This window comes from Odontesthes bonariensis, chromosome 21, assembly GCF_027942865.1.
Source record: "Odontesthes bonariensis isolate fOdoBon6 chromosome 21, fOdoBon6.hap1, whole genome shotgun sequence".
Taxonomy (NCBI): domain Eukaryota; kingdom Metazoa; phylum Chordata; class Actinopteri; order Atheriniformes; family Atherinopsidae; genus Odontesthes; species Odontesthes bonariensis.
The window spans coordinates 15,143,123-15,161,299 of record NC_134526.1 but is presented as its reverse complement, the minus strand read 5'-3'; the positions used below and the strand labels follow the sequence as shown (position 1 = coordinate 15,161,299).

At 37.6% G+C, this 18,177-nt stretch overlaps 1 protein-coding gene and 5 non-coding genes across 6 annotated transcripts in view; 2 read left to right on the top strand and 4 right to left on the bottom strand.

Moving 5' to 3' along the window:
* LOC142371292 (ras-related protein Rab-26-like) overlaps positions 1–18,177 on the bottom strand; it is a 53,517-nt gene that overhangs the window by 16,171 nt on the left and 19,169 nt on the right. The window contains exons 3-5 of the mRNA XM_075453934.1: positions 16,282–16,323; positions 12,154–12,220; positions 8,543–8,595 (exon numbers count right to left, since the gene is read on the bottom strand). Coding sequence (XP_075310049.1) covers positions 8,543–8,595; positions 12,154–12,220; positions 16,282–16,323 — 162 coding nt within the window. The remainder of the gene's footprint in view (positions 1–8,542; positions 8,596–12,153; positions 12,221–16,281; positions 16,324–18,177) is intronic.
* Positions 13,192–13,263, bottom strand: trnac-gca (transfer RNA cysteine (anticodon GCA)). The gene has a single exon. It is a non-coding gene; the product is annotated as a tRNA-Cys (tRNA).
* Positions 13,386–13,457, top strand: trnac-gca (transfer RNA cysteine (anticodon GCA)). The gene has a single exon. It is a non-coding gene; the product is annotated as a tRNA-Cys (tRNA).
* trnac-gca (transfer RNA cysteine (anticodon GCA)) lies at positions 13,962–14,033 on the bottom strand. Its single transcript has one exon. It is a non-coding gene; the product is annotated as a tRNA-Cys (tRNA).
* On the top strand, positions 14,157–14,228 carry trnac-gca (transfer RNA cysteine (anticodon GCA)). The gene has a single exon. It is a non-coding gene; the product is annotated as a tRNA-Cys (tRNA).
* On the bottom strand, positions 14,976–15,047 carry trnac-gca (transfer RNA cysteine (anticodon GCA)). Its single transcript has one exon. It is a non-coding gene; the product is annotated as a tRNA-Cys (tRNA).

Below are 18,177 nucleotides of genomic sequence, written 5' to 3'. Positions count from 1 at the left end.
GACAATATTTTCTGAAACACAATCAGAACACTGTTTAATATGAGTTAATTTAGCTAATGACACCATAATGACTCGTGGGAAACATTTAAATGGGAGTTTATTGGAGACAGTAGTACTTTGAAGCCACTTGATAATGATATTGCACTTTAAGGCATTCCTTCATTGGCGGCACATCTCTGTCCTGGGGACTTCCTGCATCTCTTTAAAGTGAGAGAAACAGAGGTGACAAGCTAATAAGATGTTGCATAAGTGACAAATTATGAATGCATGAATATGGAAATGAATAAATAATGTTTTTTTTGCAGATTCATCGTGATGGGGATGTAAAGTCTTAAATAAAAAAAAATAAAAAAAGTCATTAAACAGCTAATATGCTCGATTTTCAATACTGTGATTTCATCAAAGAGCCATCTAACCTCATGACAGGAATCAGATAAAGTCATTTGTGCAGTTTTTGAAAATGCATTAACATGCATACTTATGATTATTTTGATGTCCCCGATGACATTTGTACCATGTTTTTTTCCACAGTGTTTAAAGTCTTGGTGTGGGCCTGTGTCCCCTCCCGCTAATCAAAAGGAAACCTTGCAGTAAACAAAATCTTTTGCTTTGAGAAAAGATGGGCAAAAGGAGTGTAATGTAAGAAAGAGCAAAAAAATATGTCACCCAATTCATCCGACATGCATTCGTCTGCTCTTGACAGACTAAATTCTAAATTAACATAAAAAGCCATGATAAAACAAAAAGGAAGAAGCTCAGTGGGATTTTCTGCTTCTCCACAAAAAATACAACTGAGATTCAGAAAACTTGACATTGTACTTGTACAGCTTTTCATTAAAATGTCTCTTTGACCAGTTGTTGAATGCTGTGTTGCCAACAGTTACTGTGATGAACAGAAAAAAATATAAAGATATAGAGAAATAATGCAGAAGATGATTGGATGAGTCACCTACTGTAAACCTATTACACATAAAACACGCCTCTGACTTCCAGACTATCTTTATGATGCCTAAGAGGTAAAACTAATATTAACAGAATATCTACAATTGTGACAATATCTGTCACAATTGTATCACAGGCAACAAATGAATGTTGTCCACCGATTTTATTTGCCCTAAAAAATCTTTTTTTCCCTCATTAGTTAGAGATCATAAGGAATTACTTTGCAAATCGGCATCAGAAATAGACCTCAGAATGTCTGGTCTCAAATGTTTCTTTTTGGAAATGCACCACTACATCAGAATATTCCTGTGTAAGGGAAGTAGGAGATACAGTGCTAATACACGTCTGTCCTCCTCAGATCTGTTCAAAGTTTTTTTCCTGATCATCTGAAATGATTAAAAAATGCTCTCTGTGGCAGTAAAAGCAGAGATAGACACTCTTCAGCTTTTCACTGGAGCTTTAACCTTTAACCCGTCAAAGGTAAAAAGCTTCTTTCTGCAGAGCTGCAATGAACTCAGAGGAGCATAAAAGCCACTTTTCGGGTGAACATGCAGGAATGATGGTGTTACATAACAAAGAAAAGCGAGATGAAAGAGAGAGGCCATCGTTTTTTCTAACCTATCGATGTTTCTTTACCTATTTTGAAGCCATTTTAATCTAAAATCTCCTCTTTGTTTTTGTTAAATTTGATTCAGCTTAAACAAAAAGCAAGCTACTCAAAGAACATGTCCATTCTTCTTGCACTGTTTGTGTGCACGCACAGAAAGCCCATCTGTTTTGTCACTTTGCAGCTGACATTGAAGTAAATGGAATTGTCCACAGAGAGCAGCTGCCTGAGCCCTGATGGATCCTTTCACCTCCGACACTTCGACTGTGCAGAGCTACACTCCACAGCAGCTATCATATATGACTACAGTAATCTACTGATGCTATGGAACTGACATACTAATATTGTTGTATACAGAAAAACAATTCAGATTGCTGCATATCATACCTGCATGGAACCTGATGATGTAAAATTATTCTAATGAGACTTTTTAGAACATTTCCGAATCTGAAATGACTCAAATTCCAGCGTCTTCTATGATTATAAATGGTATTTGAATTTATATCACTGCAATATTTACTAACAGCTTCCTTCACCACCATCTGGTGTGCTGGTGGCATGACATTTAACCAGCAGCTATGGGGTAGGGAGGCGGTCATTTCATTTGAAGCCAGTACATGCCCTGGGGACAGACAGTGAGATGAATGAAGACGAGCAGCTTAAGGTTTCATCTCCCTTCAGGCTTTCATTGTGTTTCTACAACACAGACACGTAAGCATGATCAAGTATTTGTACATGAGCAACCTCGCACAAAGTTGCTGCACCACAGTGGTAGATAATTTAATAATCAGAATGAGATTACTAAACAAGAAAAATGTGTTCTATTTAAAGGGAATGTATCCTAATCCATTAGAGCTACACATCTGCATAATCAATACGTTGACGAGGAGGTTTTTTTTTTTTTTGCATGTGACTAATTAATCTGGAACCCTGCCTGGATACGCATCAGTTCTAATAATAGAAATCTTTTTTATCTATCACTTTAGATCCAGTGCAGTTTGAAAACAGAACGACTGGACACATCAGGAGATTATGCTGGACAAATACTGTGAATATGTGGTTACACTTAAAGACAACATTTAAACACTGTCTGATCTCATGTTCCTATGGTTACAGCTGCTCCAATCAATGTTTCTTTATTAACACTGGCTGAAACAACTATGAAAGGGACTAAAGGACTCATGGAAGAGAAAAAACAGTTCCTTCTGGTCTTCTGTACCACAGCTGTCTCTAATTGGTCATAATTTCAACTTTGTTATAAGGGAGAGACAAAAAATTAAGTGAATATATACAATTTCAGGAAGCATTAAATTGAACACAAATTAAATGCCTGTCAATGCTCAGTCACCAAGATTTTTTAAAGCCTCCCATCAGAAGAGAGTAGAGAATATCTATACAACAATTTCATTGTCATTTGTTTTTGCCAGATATAGATGATGAAAGACTTATCAGGTAAAAACACTTCAACGTTGTGTTTGATTTAATGGGACATTTAACACCCTCATGGCAGGCAGTTTTTGTCGCTCAAAAAAGGTAAGATAAAGCCAACATTGATTGAACACCCACCAGCAGACAATTACTGACTAACTTGCTAGTGCTGGTGGAGTACTTTGCCTGTTTCAGGAGTGAGTTGAGAACAATAGAGCTCTTAAGAGAGCAGATTTTCAACGTGAATTTGTTAACGGATCAAAACACTTCCTAGAGCCAGTGGATGTGTAAATTAGCCACTGTTTTCTAACAACTTTGGTGCATTCACTTTGAAATGTAATAATTCATCATTTTGTTGTATTTCTTCCATGGAGCAGAAAAAACTCAAGTTTGAGGTTTGATGAAGCTCAGGCTCTTTGAGTAATTTTCGTTTGCAGTCACACCTAATCAGCAATGGTATCCTCAATTGTATCTACTCTGATATGTTAAAGATAGTTCCAATCTCACTTGTAACTGAGATATTGGGGTGAGTGGTTGAAATATTATCCTACAAGAACCTTCAAGAAGCTGATAAGTTTCTTCCCAGGAACAACTACAACAGGAAGGAATGGCATTAAACTGTATCCTTCAGACTGTGAGCTGTGCGTGTTCTTTTGCAGTTGTCTGCAGCAAACTGTAGAAATGCAAGGAAATGGCTTCAGTAGCTGAGAACACAGGTCTGTGGTATCATGCTTGTCAGCATGTATGTTGGTCCTGTTTATACTGAATGAACCTGTGCAATTCATACGCAGATGATGTGATCATTTATTGAAATTATGTGTTGATAGTGTGGTACACTTTGTGCAAATTGTTTGTTAGATTAAATGTAGGTTAAGTGACAATCACCAAATCGTGGTGATTAGGTAATCTTTTAATTCCCATCCACAGCCAATAATCTGACATCTGAATGATTGTGCTGCTGGAGGAGGTTGCTTTTTGTAGAGTAATCCAGACAAATTATTTGTAGCAGAGGCTCAAATGGACTTTTGAAGTATCCCTGAAGCAGTGCTTCTGACGAGACATTCATCACATGACTTAATGGCTTGTGTATTTCTGCCAAAAAAGATTGACTTGCATTACTTGCTATTGCATATTATGTAAACAAAAGCGATTGATTCATATGCCACAGTGGACAACATCGAACCTCTGAGAAATTCTGATGCAGCTGTAAGAAAAAATAATCGGATTTGAATAAAATTGTTTTCTCAAACCACTTTACACAAAATTGCTCTATCCAAATGAAAGCAGCTGAATATTTCAGTTGCAGCCCGTAAGACTATAAGATTAATTGCTTTGACTGAGCCTCTCATGCCTAGATATTAAGCCACTCTCACTAAAATGATGGACAGCTTCAGTGACGTTAATGCTTTGCCTTCTTAATTGTGTCCTCGCTGGAGAGACAGTGACTCACTACAGAGAGAAGCATGTCCGAGGTTGCAGAAGGAAAATTGATTTGCCCCTCTAATTTATCCATTTCCCTTAGTGACATTCATCACTAGTGTTCATTAACATGAGTTAGTGCTTGTTAGGCAGCGATGTGCCAGCAGGCATTTGTACTTTGCAGCTGACATCAGTATTCCTTCCAGTAACAGACACTGACTGAATGTGAGAGTGGTGGAGGGTTGTGGAAGAACGAAGGAACACTGACCAGAGTGGGAAATGATTTGCCAATCTGGGGTTCCTACAAATATCCCTAATATGTGAGAGAAAAAAAACTTTTTTTATAACAGAAAACTTCAACATTCACAGCAGTGACACTTAATGTCCTACTTCAAAGAATCTATAAAACCAAACACCTAAGGTGGACTTCAGCAACTCAGTCATGTAAAAATGTTAACTGCGACAGAGCCACACTGGAAATCCTAAATAATTCCATATGCTCTATAAAACTATAGAATTTATAAAAGTAGATTTTGTGCAGGCATGTTTTGGCTCCCAGAGACTAATCATAGTCAGTCAGAGGTTTGAAACAGTTATCAGATGCAAAGTTGATGAACTCGTATCACCACATCATCAGAACAAAAAAGGCTTCTCAAAGTTGAGGATTTTCTCCTTTCAATATCTCTCACAATCAAATGTGTTTTATTTTTGTGGAAATCACTTTTGTATAAAGGGGTACTCAAAATAAGAAATTAGGACTTTCCTGTGCTAGTTTGGATTAAATAAAAGGAACATTTGCTGCTATCACCAACCTTTAACAGAGCACTTTGTAATAGCCTCACAGTGAGCCGAAAACCTACAGATAGAAAAGACTTCTGTGTAAAACAGAACCTGAAGCTAACTGTGTTCCTGGAGCTGCATCAGCTCGCCACAGAGATGGTAGGAGAGTGTGTCACATTGCTGACAATGCTGCTCACATACCTGTGCTTTTCTTTCTCCGCTTGGGAAGCGGACTTAGACTATGGAAGCATCTTTTCTGCTTCAGTGATCCCTCAGAGCATAGTGGTGCATCACATTTCTCTGTCATACAGTGGTAGCAAACAGTATATTCTTCCTTTAACGAGCCCTTTGGTGCTCTGAGAAAGCATTCTTCTGGACAGTGCCAATTACAGCAGTTGAAAACTGCCTCACTTCGAGTGTTGTATGTTACACTTATTAAACCGTGGAAAACGGCAGGTAACATGATAAAAGCTTTAGTCCATCTGACAGCAGTTACAGTGCCATGAAAGACAGTAACGAAGGAGGTTAGGTTAGGAGGTTTGTGAAAGCTTTCCATTTAACAGCTCTGGCAAATCATTTGACATTTACTGTACAAGTGCAGAATTGTGATCCATTCTATTTAAAAGTATTATGATAAGAAGAGAGTGGTACTGTTTAACCTGTGTTTCCAATATTGAAGTGTGACAGCAAATGCACATCATTCTTATTACTGCTTTAGCTGTAGTTATTGTTTTTTTTTAAGTTTCAACTGAAAGAGCATGCTCACTTAGGCTCTTCTGATATATCTCCTCAAGTTCTCTCTACCCGTGCAGCTGACATTCTTTGCAGATGATGTGATTAGCCAGCCAGCATTATTGGCCGTTGTGTTTTCTAAACATTTTGGCCCAACCTCTTTCTCAGAGCTGCAGCACAAAGTGTATTATGGTCAGAGCTCAGCCATGGTGTATGGTCAGAGAACAGTGAGGCCACAGTGAATGGAATCTACTCACACAGAATCTGGACGGTTTATTTTCGGTATTATTTTTTGTGCTTTGGAGTATAACTGCTATTAAAGAATTGCTCTCTCTGGTGCAACCAGAGTCTTGCTTTATTTTCAGCTCTTCTCTAACTTAATGTTCTTTTTTGGAGTTGTGAAAGTTCTGGAAACCTTCCACTCAGGTCAAGCCAATAACACAGAGGAGATGTGCAGGCGCAGGTTTTTTACAAACCCACCTAAAAACTGAGAGCCAATTCAGATGGTTGAGCCACTCAAATATTTATGATGCAACGTCTCCAAACCCAAGCCAACCCTACTCCCTGTTGTGGTACAAGTCAATAATAATGTTTTCCCCCACATCTTAAACCAAAACTGCAGGTCACGAGTTTACCTTCACATCACAAGAAGACAGAAAAAAACAACACTAAATTCATGAACACAATCAATTTAAAGATGTTTTTTTAACCCTTTAGGTAAATTCTTTATTTATACACAGCACAAAAACTATTGTTTCCGTAGTTATTTAAAAGATTCTGTTCTCTTGCAAAGAAGGAGAGAAAAAAAAAGATAACGGTGCTGCTAATTTACCTGGACTGCTAAATGATATTAGTACAGTATAAGCACTGATCCTGCAACACTGAACCAAACAGCTCATATAATGCTGTAGTTTTGTGTGATTTCACATTACATGATAACTTCGATGACCATATACAGTCCAACCACATATTAATGTCAACCTTCTCCTGGTCATGTGTCTCTAACTTAAAAATATATTATTTATTGTTTGTTGTTTTATTGGCATGAGCTTTTTGTGAACACAGCAAGAATAAAATCTAATTCATTATCAAAATGTTTCTAAGGCAATCACAGCGGCAAACTTATCCCGAAGATTATTCGTCTAATTTATGATATTACTGGGGTCAGGCTTGTATCGAATTGTAATTTTATTTTAATTGGTTGAATCAAAAGGGGAATATGTTTTTAAAGCTAATAGTAAGCTGTAACTGATCTGTATGCTGTGTTATACGAGACCGACTGCATCGAAACACCATCTTTAAATTGAGCTACAGCGTATTCCCACAGTGAGCTGTGCACTGAGTCGATCTTGTTACACAGATAATAAAAACCAGTCATGAATGGTTTCCTTTGCATGAGGGCTCATATGATTTAAATCAGTTTCATCTTTCATAATCTAATCTGTTTTCAGTGCTCTTACTGTCAGAGTGCATGAAACATGAACATTTGACTGTCTGCGCCAACAGGCAGAGCAGGCGCCACCGAGCCCGGCATGGTTTTATGCCACCACAAGTCACTGGGAGCTTTCTGTTTGGAATTTGCATATTCGTGCCATAATAGGTCCCTACCACACAGAGATGAGACATTTTAGATAAGACAGTGAAGTGAATTCAATAGAGGAGAATCGCCGAACCGGTGTAAAAAATGAGTGATGAAGGAGTCTGCTGACAAGAACTCAGTCGAACAAAAGAAATCTTTATTTCTGTCGTCAGGTTCGTGTCTAATTTACAGAGAGATGCATCTTCTGGAGAAAGTCTGTGTCCAATAGCCCTATGAAATCCTTTCTGCTCTTGGAGAGAAAGTCCTCACTCTTTAAAGGTTTTTCAAGGCCACTTGTCCAGGCGTTAAGCCAAGAGAGATATGGTCTGACTGCACGAATGTCTTATATCAAATCTTATTTGGTAATGCAAGGGCTTGTTTTTCAGTGTATCTCAGTGTCTTGCACGGAGACGCGCGGAGGCGTCTTGAAATTAACCAGCTGTGGACTCATTAAACTCCGGTTCGTCCATTTTGTCTGTGGCCTCAATGAACTCAGTTCAGATTTCCTCATGTGTCTTGGGCGCCATTTTGCCTGTGGGTCCATACACCTCAACAGCCTTTTAGGAATACTGATATTGACAAGATGGTGGTCTCAGAACTTGAGTTGGTCTGAGGCTTCCCGCTGAATCTTTAGTTGACCTTCATCAAATGCAGAGGACGAATCTCCCCACTGGGATTCATAAAATAGAACTTAACTGAACTGCGTTTCTTACTCCAATAAATAAACAAGGAGTTCCAATCTAAAAGATTGACCTAAGAAGGGCCAGAATTAATACATCAACTGCCTTTGGATTTCTAACACAATCCTCATGTACAAACTGAAAACTGAGAAAAAATGCTCTGGACTTTGCCTCGATTAAAGTCTAAGATTGAGAAATTTTCATAAAATGGTTTTCCATTATTTAAAGGCATTACAGCCCAGGTGGAATAAATTGTTATAGAAATGAATCAAGACTGTAGAAATATCCAAGTCTGAGCTTAAATGTTATAGGCTATTGGATCAAACACAAAATATTCAGTCAATTGAGAGCTTTAAAGAACAACTAACGACCAACCTGGATGTTGTCAAAGGATGATTTGTTGGTGACGTCATACAGTAAAAGAAGAGCTGAAAGAAACAAAGAAAAGTTCAAATGTAAAACACTGTGGTAGAAAGGTTTCTCAGCAAATGTTTCATTTGATGTTTAATTTTGATGTCTCAACCGAATATATATCTAAATCAGAGAGCTGTTGGAAAACTTACTGCAGATGCAGAAAAAGAGAAACGCGTTTAGGACTTAAGGAAGAACAAATGTTGCGATGAAAAGAAAAACAACAGCGAAAAAGAACTTAATTGTTCGATACCTTTAAGGAGTACATAAAAGTGGGAAGAAGGGAAATTTTAGATTCATTTGAAGTTTTGTTCCTCACATCAACGTTCTCCCCAGGAGTGTATTATTTTTTCTATTCACATTTAGCTTGGATCTTTTCCAATAAACTATTCAGTGAAGTGATAAGAGTAAAGTAATTACACTCTTAGAGCTTCATCAAACAACAGTGAAATTATGGTTTTGTATGTCTAGGAAAAGATGTTACAGCTGAGTTAAATGAAAATATGCTATTTGTTGAAAAATAAAAGATCCCTAAGTATTCCTCTGACACAAAAGCTGTTTTTTTTTTTCATGTAGACTTATGTTGTTAAGTTCTCTTCTAGATGAGTCTTTTCCCTGGGTTTCAATGTTCACGTTTCCTGTTCAGCTTCAGATTGTTTGTTCAAAAGATGATGTGAACAAAAACATAAAAGCCAAATGAAAGGAAAGGGTTGTGCAATGTGCATTTTCATCTAACAAACAACCATCTACACATTGTTCACCAACACAACACAGCACAGCACAGTAGAGTACAGATCCCATTGGGTCAGCTAGAGAGTCATCCATCAATCTGGAACAGCAAAAATAAATGCTTGTTAAAAATATGACAGGATGCTTGTGGGCAAACTATGGAAACACAAACAATTTTCAATAGGGCTCTTCATCCAGGACACACAGGATGGTCTGCTGTTGAGCTCAAATGTTTTACTGCCTTGTGCTTCTCTGTAATTTCCATTTTTTGTGGTCGCTTTAATCTTCATCTTTTATCATCACCGTGTCGTCATCGAGGTCTACAATAACAGATGTACAATAAATGCTAAACCAACATACAGTATAATCCTATCAGCAACAGAAAACAACCTGAAGCTTACCAACAATGACTGAATTTCACACAGCAGTAAAAAAAACAAAAACCTGATTGCTGATTGTACTCTCTCCCACACACCAGATATACTTCCTTTCCACCACTATCTAAAACAATACTCTTTTCAAATACACTCTTTCCTTCCCAATTCCAGAGCCTCTCCTAATTCTGTGTTCCTTTATCGTCTTACACTCATCTATCTGCACTGGCACTGGCACTAACTCTCACAATCTGTGCCAGCAGCTTTGCTGTGATCTCAAAAATATAATGGCCGTAAACTATAGTATATAATGAAATATAACATAATATAATTTAGATTGCATGCAGATAAGACTTTGTTGGCTTTGGCCTTGATGCATCTTTAAGTATTTGCTCTGGTCGTTCATGATTTCATAAACCCACTTTAAAAAATGTGATGATTTGCAAATCTTGTAAACAAATATTCTATTCACAATGATACATAGAAATTAAAATGTTGAAAATTTTGCTGGACCTTTGGTAGGGGATGTTGCATCAACTTTTTTGGAACCGGGGTTGAATATCATTCCAATCTTATGTATGAAAGTACAAGGAGACATACAATGATATTGATTCTGATTATTTTTTAGCAAATCCACTTTGCAAAAGACTTTAAAAAAGACTTCTTCTGAAACAGGAGTTTGTTCAGATTAAACAGTCAGTTGCAGTCAGAATAGTCAGCAACATTTAAAGGCTTTGGTGTCCACTTGAGTGTTGAAATAATGGAGTCCTTTCAGTAGGCACTTAAAAGAGAGGAAAGTCTTGAAAATAACCTGTCAATAATCTTATCATGTTCACTATACGCCTGAGTAATTATATATATTGCTCTTTTTTCTTCATTAACAAAAGGATGAACATATGATTCTTCTATTACTCCACAGGACAGTAGGTGAACAGAAAAAAAGGCATGTCCTCCCCCTCTCTTTGCCCTCATTCCTTGTCAAGCAACCTTCCAATAAAGATCACTTGTGCCAACATAACCCTTAAAAAGGTCTTAGAAGTGTGGACATCCTGTGTGATATGCTTCATGTCAGGAATGGAAAAGCAATTGAAAGTCTGGACGGAGAGATGTGTTAGGCTACACTCTCAAGATGTGTGTTGGTGTTTCCAGAGACGGGCATATTTCCAAGCATAGTGCATAAAAACTCCTGAAAGTCCTCTGGGATCTCCTCCTCATAGGAAACAAAGACAATCCTGTGAAATGAATCTGCTGTAATTATGCAGGCTGACAGCCAATCCATGACATGGTTAATGAGTAAGATAAACATTCTCACAATGTAGGTATGCATGTAGTCTCTCTTTTACCCACACAGGAAACCTAGTCCTACTTAAGTTGTGTGTCAAGACAATCATAGAAATACACAAATCCAGATGGTAAATTTCCCCTTTGATCACACAAGAATCCCTGCTGCCCAGATACTCAGTGAAATGAAGTGAATTGATACATCCAACATACAGATAAGAGTACAAATTACGAAAACGCACCCGAATACTGAGAGAACAAATATCAAAAACATGAGCAGTCATTTTCTAACCTAAGTAGAAAAGTCAGTTCTGCTCTGAAAAAGAGTTTGTAAAAATCCTCCAGTTTTCCCAGGTTATCTAACATTTCATATCAGCCTGTATTTCTGAAAATATTTGATTGCATATATCTTAAATAATCTAAAGACAAGCTAAATCCTTACAGGACTGTAATTACACTGTGGGTTGAACCTAGATGGTGAAGGTCACATAAAAATTGACGATCACATAGCATGTAACCTCATTTGCCAGGAGACCAAGTTTTTCTCATAACACACACATTTTTAATGCACTCTGATTGAAGCTATTCCAAGAAACACTTCAGACTTAATTACCAGCGTCTTCAGAATCCCACGGAGAGTTACCAGAAAGTGCTTTCTAAATGAACTTACAAAGTCAACAAAGACATCAAAATGAATTAAAGGAAGATGTATAGACCTACTGAATCACAAAGAGACAGAAACACACACCAACATATGATGACAGATTACATTACATCTTACATTTTAGGGGAAGAGTTATAAAACCTCAGCACTTGTAACATACTGCAAAGTGGAATAAAAAACACTAATTTAAACCGTGGCACTAACACAACTGTGAGATATAACTGGCACGTAAACATTTATTTTGATGGCAAAGCAACAGCTTTAAAAATGTCATTAAAACTCAATTTGGCATTACTTTCATCCACACAGAAAGAATGCAGTGGAATGTGCAGATGGTACGGGGAAAAAAAGACCCCTTTACAGCAAGGCTACAGTCTGCGAAATAGGAACCTGACTTTAGTTGCATTTGTTTTTATTAGTGGGAATTGCATATTTCATTGCTTTGTCTGTTTGACAAAAGAAAAATGTAAATCTGTAGAACAATTATCAAGAAAATCTATAATAGTACACATGCATGAGTGTCTCACCATGGGCATCACGATAGTAGGCATGAGTGACACTGCGGAAACGCTCCTGTCCAGCTGTGTCCCAAATCTACAGATAATTAGAGGGAAATAAAGATTAAACTTTCAGTTTTTTAAACAAGTTGTATATGTATAGAGCATTTGACTGCTGATCAAGAGGTCCTCAGTTCAAATCTGTGTGCCCCCTGAAATTATAACAATAGTTAGTTAGTTATCTCGTCAATGCTTAAACTTAAAGGAGTTGGAAAAACTTTCATGTCACGTTTGATTACATAGGAAGTGTCACCCTGCTTGTTTGAGAGTTGTATAGTTCCTGATATGGACAAGCATCCTAGTTAAAGGAGAACTGCGGTATTTTCAACATTAAGCCTCAGTTATGAGTCGTCTGCAATGTTTTAGAACCCCCCTCACCGCTTTTTTGATGTTTACTGCTGTCTCCGGTATTTGCCTAATTTTGATTCTTCTCAACCTGCTTCAGAATGGCAAGCATGGTGCATGTCCAAAAAGGTCCGTAAAAGCACCATAAACGTCCGTTTTCAAAATCATCAACTCACCGGAGTGGTTACTGGTGTGCACTGGTAATCCATATTAAATTTCGTTGCGAAAAGTTGCTTCTGTCGTGTTTTATTTGACATTTTGTACTGGATGTTCGTTGATATTACTCCGCCACCGCTAAGAAAATAGTGCGAGCTTGAACGAGCTGCCAAATGGACTTTTGGAGTTGGTTCTAGAGAATTCACAGCCAAATGGGACAATTAACACTGCCATGTCCACAGATAAAGGTTGCTTTGCAATATTTTAATGGTTGTGATGTGAAGTTGCATGCTAGTCCATGGTGTAATATCCTGTCCAGTCTGCCCTGAGATACATCAATTTTATTCAGTAATTCTCAACTTTAGTACTACCAACATAAACCCACTGTTAAGCCTGTTTAATATGTTTGCTTGAAACAACTTTATTTATATTTCCTAAGAACCCAGAAAGCTTTCTCAAGACCTTTAAGTATTGAGAAGATACCTAACTTGATATTGTTATAATTACAGGGAGCACTCAGACTTGAACTGAGGACCTCTTGATCTGCAGTCAAACACTCTACCACTGAGCTATACCCCCAACAATTTCATACATTCTATCAATGACATCTTTTGTGTTGACTTTGGAAACTGATGGTCAATGCTTCTGCCACATGGAATTGGAACTTTTACTAAAAAGTACTTAACAGAAGCTTAATACAGGGGGGTATAGCTCAGTGGTAGAGCATTTGACTGCAGATCAAGAGGTCCTCAGTCCAAATCTGGGTGCCCCCTGCTTATCCAAGCATTGTAAGTTTATTATGTGAGACACAGAAAAAATCTAAATCTGCTTTACTGTCTTGTGTCAGATGGACTTTTGGAGTTGGTTTTAGAGAATTCACAGCCAAATGGGACAATTAACACTGCTATGTCCACAGATAAAGGTTGCTTTGCAATATTTTAATGGTTGTGATGTGGAGTTGCATGCTAGTCCATGGTGAAATATCCTGTCCAGTCTGCCCTGAGATACATCGATTTTATTGATGACTTCTCAACTTTAGTACTACCAATATAAACCCACTGTTAAGACGTTGACTGATGAAGCAAGGAAGAGAAAGAGAGGCAGTGTCGTAACCGTACATTACCTCAAAGCCTGTAGGGGGAGCTCCATAATGGGCTTTTTGAGAAGTTACATAGTATTGCTTTAAACACTACATTTATATTTCCTAAGAACTCAGAAAGCTTTCTCAAGACCTTTAAGTATTGAGAAGATACCTAACTTGATATTGTTATAATTACAGGGAGCACCTAGACTTGAACTGAGGACCTCTTGATCTGCAGTCAAATGCTCTACCACTGAGCTATACCCCCCAACTATTTCATACATTCTATCATTGACATCTTTTGTGTTGACACTGGAAACTGATGGTCAATGCTTCTGCCATATGGAATTGGAAGTTTTACTAAAAAGTACTTGAGAGAAATTTAACACAGGGGGGTATAGCTCAGGGGTAGAGCATTTGACTGCAGATCAAGAGGTCCTCAGTTCAAATCTGGGTGCCCCCTGCTTATCCAAGCATTGTAAGTTTAAAATGTGATAAACAGCAAAAACCAAAATCTGCTTTACAGTCTTGTGTTAGATTACCTTTTGGAGTTGGTTCTAGAGAATTCACAGCCAGATGGGACAACTAACACTGCTATGTCCACAGATAAAGGTTCCTTTGCAATATTTTAATGTATGTGATATGCAGTTGCATGCTAGTCCATGGTGTAATATCCTGTCGAGTCTGCCCTGAGATACATCGATTTTATTGAGTAATTCTCAACTTTAGTACTACCAACATAAACCCACTGTTAAGCCTGTTTAATATGTTTGCTTTAAACACTACATTTGTATTTCCGAAGAACTCAGAAAGCTTTCTCAAGGCCTTTAAGTATTGAGAAGTATTGAGAAGATAACTAATTTGATATTGTTATAATAACACATCGATTTTATTGATGACATCTCAACTGTGGTACTACCAACAATAACCAACTGTTAAGCCTGTTTGCTCTAAACACTACATTTATATTTCCTAAGAACTCAGAAAGCTTTCTCAAGGCCTTTAAGTATTGCGAAGATAACTAATTTGATATTGTTATAATAATACATCGATTTTATTGATGACATCTCAACTGTGGTACTACCAACAATAACCAACTGTTAAGCCTGTTTGCTCTAAACACTACATTTATATTTCCTAAGAACTCAGAAAGCTTTCTCAAGGCCTTTAAGTATTGAGAAGATACCTTACTTGATATTGTTATAATTACAGGGGGCACTCAGACTTGAACTGAGGACCTCTTAATTTGCAGTCAAATGCTCTACCACTGAGCTACCCCCCCCCCAATTGCAAAGATTCTGATACAGAACAACTTGCTCCCAGTTTAACCCTTGGTGTTCGCTGACTGAGTAATGATGGCAGGTGCAATATTTATTCCAACTAAGAAATATATATTCCGATTAGACTGTGATTACAGTTATCTTACAATGTAAAGTAGATACTTTTTAATCAAAATCATGAATAGTTTACCATCAGATTTTTGAGTGGGAATCTATCTGTAAAGACACAGTTGTGTAAGGGGGCATAGCTCAGTCTGTTGCCTTGTCAACAAAGCAAAGTGTGTTAATGCTTTTTATGAATCAATCCTGCAGACACCAACTGCCTTAAGTAGTAGTCATTTTTCTGTCTACCACAAGAAAACTTAAAAAACAGTCACTCAGATCTGAGCTCTGTTTTGATCTCAAACTCTTCAAGAAAATATCTGTATTATATTCACTATAATTGCCAATTACTTCTGTTTGCTTTTTGCTGCTGTGGATATAGCAAACAGAACTTTGCTAAAAATCAGCGCTGTAACCAAGGACCCGATCAAATCAGCTTTTGTAAATAAAGTTATACCTTATTCATCGCATAAGTTTCTTTCACTTACAGTTTGACTCCACTATTTTCAGTGCATACTGACATTTTAATCAACTTAATTTTTATCATGTATCTTATGACTACTTTTACCACTGATTGGGTTTAAGCTTCCACTCTAATTGAGACTGGCGGGTAGTCAATTCTGATATCTTTTATCACAGGTGTCACTCACAAGAATGAGCAAACAGAACTTTTGGACTCACATTTCAATCACAAATGTTTACTGCATGTCTACTCCATAAATCGAAGTTTAAGTTTCTTATACTGCTAAAACAACAGCTGCTGAAACTTCCTGCAGAGCTGAATGGAACAAGATCAGGTTATAACTCCCATTGTTTCTTTGTCAATACAGGCAATTTGTTTTACATGTAATTTGATCAGTTAATCTATACACACTCAGTCTGGATCATGATATTAAGAAGCAACCCATATGCTTCAGGCCAACCAGGGGGCGTCGTCATTTTGACTCGAGCTGTGGTTAGATCATCTCTTCCATCCAGAGCAGACCTTTTAAAGCCTGGACTGCACCCCTAACTTGGTTTTTCCCTTAATCATTTTTTAGCATTTTTTGTCTAGAACCTCAAGTACTTTCATTTACAGATTCTGTCATTCTTTATATATGTTCTTTTTTGAGAAAAAAAAAATCAAGCACTTACCTGGAGCTTCACCTTGACTCCATCAATGTTCAGGACTTTGTTCTGGAAATGAAAGTAAGAAATGAGGTTATGCGACAGTACCTAAATTTAAACACGCTTCCCAACGAGCAAAAACTTTTTCAGGGTACGGGGGAAACATGAGGTGTGTGCGTTTTTGCGGTCAAGCACCTGTCTGAACAGTCTCTCCCTCTTATTCCTCTCATCTACCTTCCGCACTCCACTTTCCATCAATATTGCATGTCTCCAACTCACTCGGGCCCCTTTTGATGAAGCTTCGCCTCTTTTCTCTGGAGAATTAACCTCCTCTGCTCTGCTCACCTCCTTCTGTCTCTTCCAGGGAAATTTTCTTCTGATCTCTGCTGCACTTGGCTCCGTCACACAACAGAGCTCACACAAATGGATATGCAGTTTCAGCTCCGAGCACGGTGTTCAAGGCCAGGTTCCCCAAAGTAAAACATGCTGCTTACAGATTATTGTTTGCAGATAGTGTCTTCTGGTTACTGTATTGTTCAGCTTATCTTATTTTTATTTTGGGAATTTTCTAATTTGTGAGCTGCCTACCACAGCAGCACCATTGGTAAACAGAGTAAAAATACATTTTTTTAATTTAACAGATATTAAATCTCACAGGTTGTCCTCACAGAGATTTAATGCTTCCCTATACATAACAAAAGACTATGTAAAACATTACCACCTCACAATCCCTATTTACCTTTATTGTGATGATAAAATATTTTGGACATTTGCAGAAACTTATTCATTACATGTTTCCTTTTGAGACTGGGCAGCCAATGATGGCAAAACATTGCAGGAATAAAAAGATTTTTACAACTCATCCTGACATTAACATCAAAGTTAGTAAAACGTTACCCCAATTCCAACTATCTCAATAAACTTTTCACCAAAATGAAAATCCTCAACCTAATGGCAGCAAAAGTCAAGTTTGTAGGAGGCATACAAAGAGGATGACAAAAGTTTTGGTATGCTAACACCTAACCTAAACCAACAACAGAACAAGTTACATTAAATTAATATCGGATTACTAATGGGTTAATCTAAATGTTTGGGCTCCAGCTGAAATGTTTATAATCTCAGACAAAAGTCTATTCTATGAATTTAGACCAGACTCCATTCTCCATTCCATGAGCTTAGAGGTGCCATTGAACAGAAGAGGTCAAAGTGTTCTTATTTGTCCCGGTATGATGATGTGGATTAAATTGCCTATTGTCCGTACAACACTCAGATCCTTCCTCCTATCCTTACTCCCAACTCCTTGGGATATTCCCAAGAGGTGTGGGTGACCTTCTCATTCCCTGATCCCCAAGGAGAGACAGAGGATACTCAGCCCTGACAAAATGCTGCTAATAAACTACCAGCAGAACTGAAATCAGCCCCAACTGTAAGCACTTTTAAATCCAGGTTAAAAACATTTCTCTTTCGGTGTGCTTATGGTTGAGTTTATATTTTTCTTTTTCCCCTCTTCTTTGATTGCTTTTAATTTTTATTCTATTTTTTTCTCTTTAAATTGCTTGTTTTTATGCTGCTTTATGCTGTTCTTTTAAATACCTTGTCTTTATGTAAAGCACATTGAGTTGCCTGTGAAATGAAATGCGCTATATAAATAAAGATGCCTTGCCTTGCCTTGCCTAATCTTCCAGCAGAGAACTTGGATGTAGATATGGTCTTTGTTGATGTGTTCAGCTCATCTACCTCTCTGAGAGTCACAAATGGGGAATGCCATACATATTCATGTGGGGAACTTGAGCTGCAAGCTAGTTTATAAGTGTGGTCTGATAGGAGTCAGTCTCTAAAGACTACCTCCTTGTGGATGTTATTGCTAAAAACAACCCTCAATTTGCTTGGAGGCTTCATAAATATTTAGTGACCCAGAAAAAG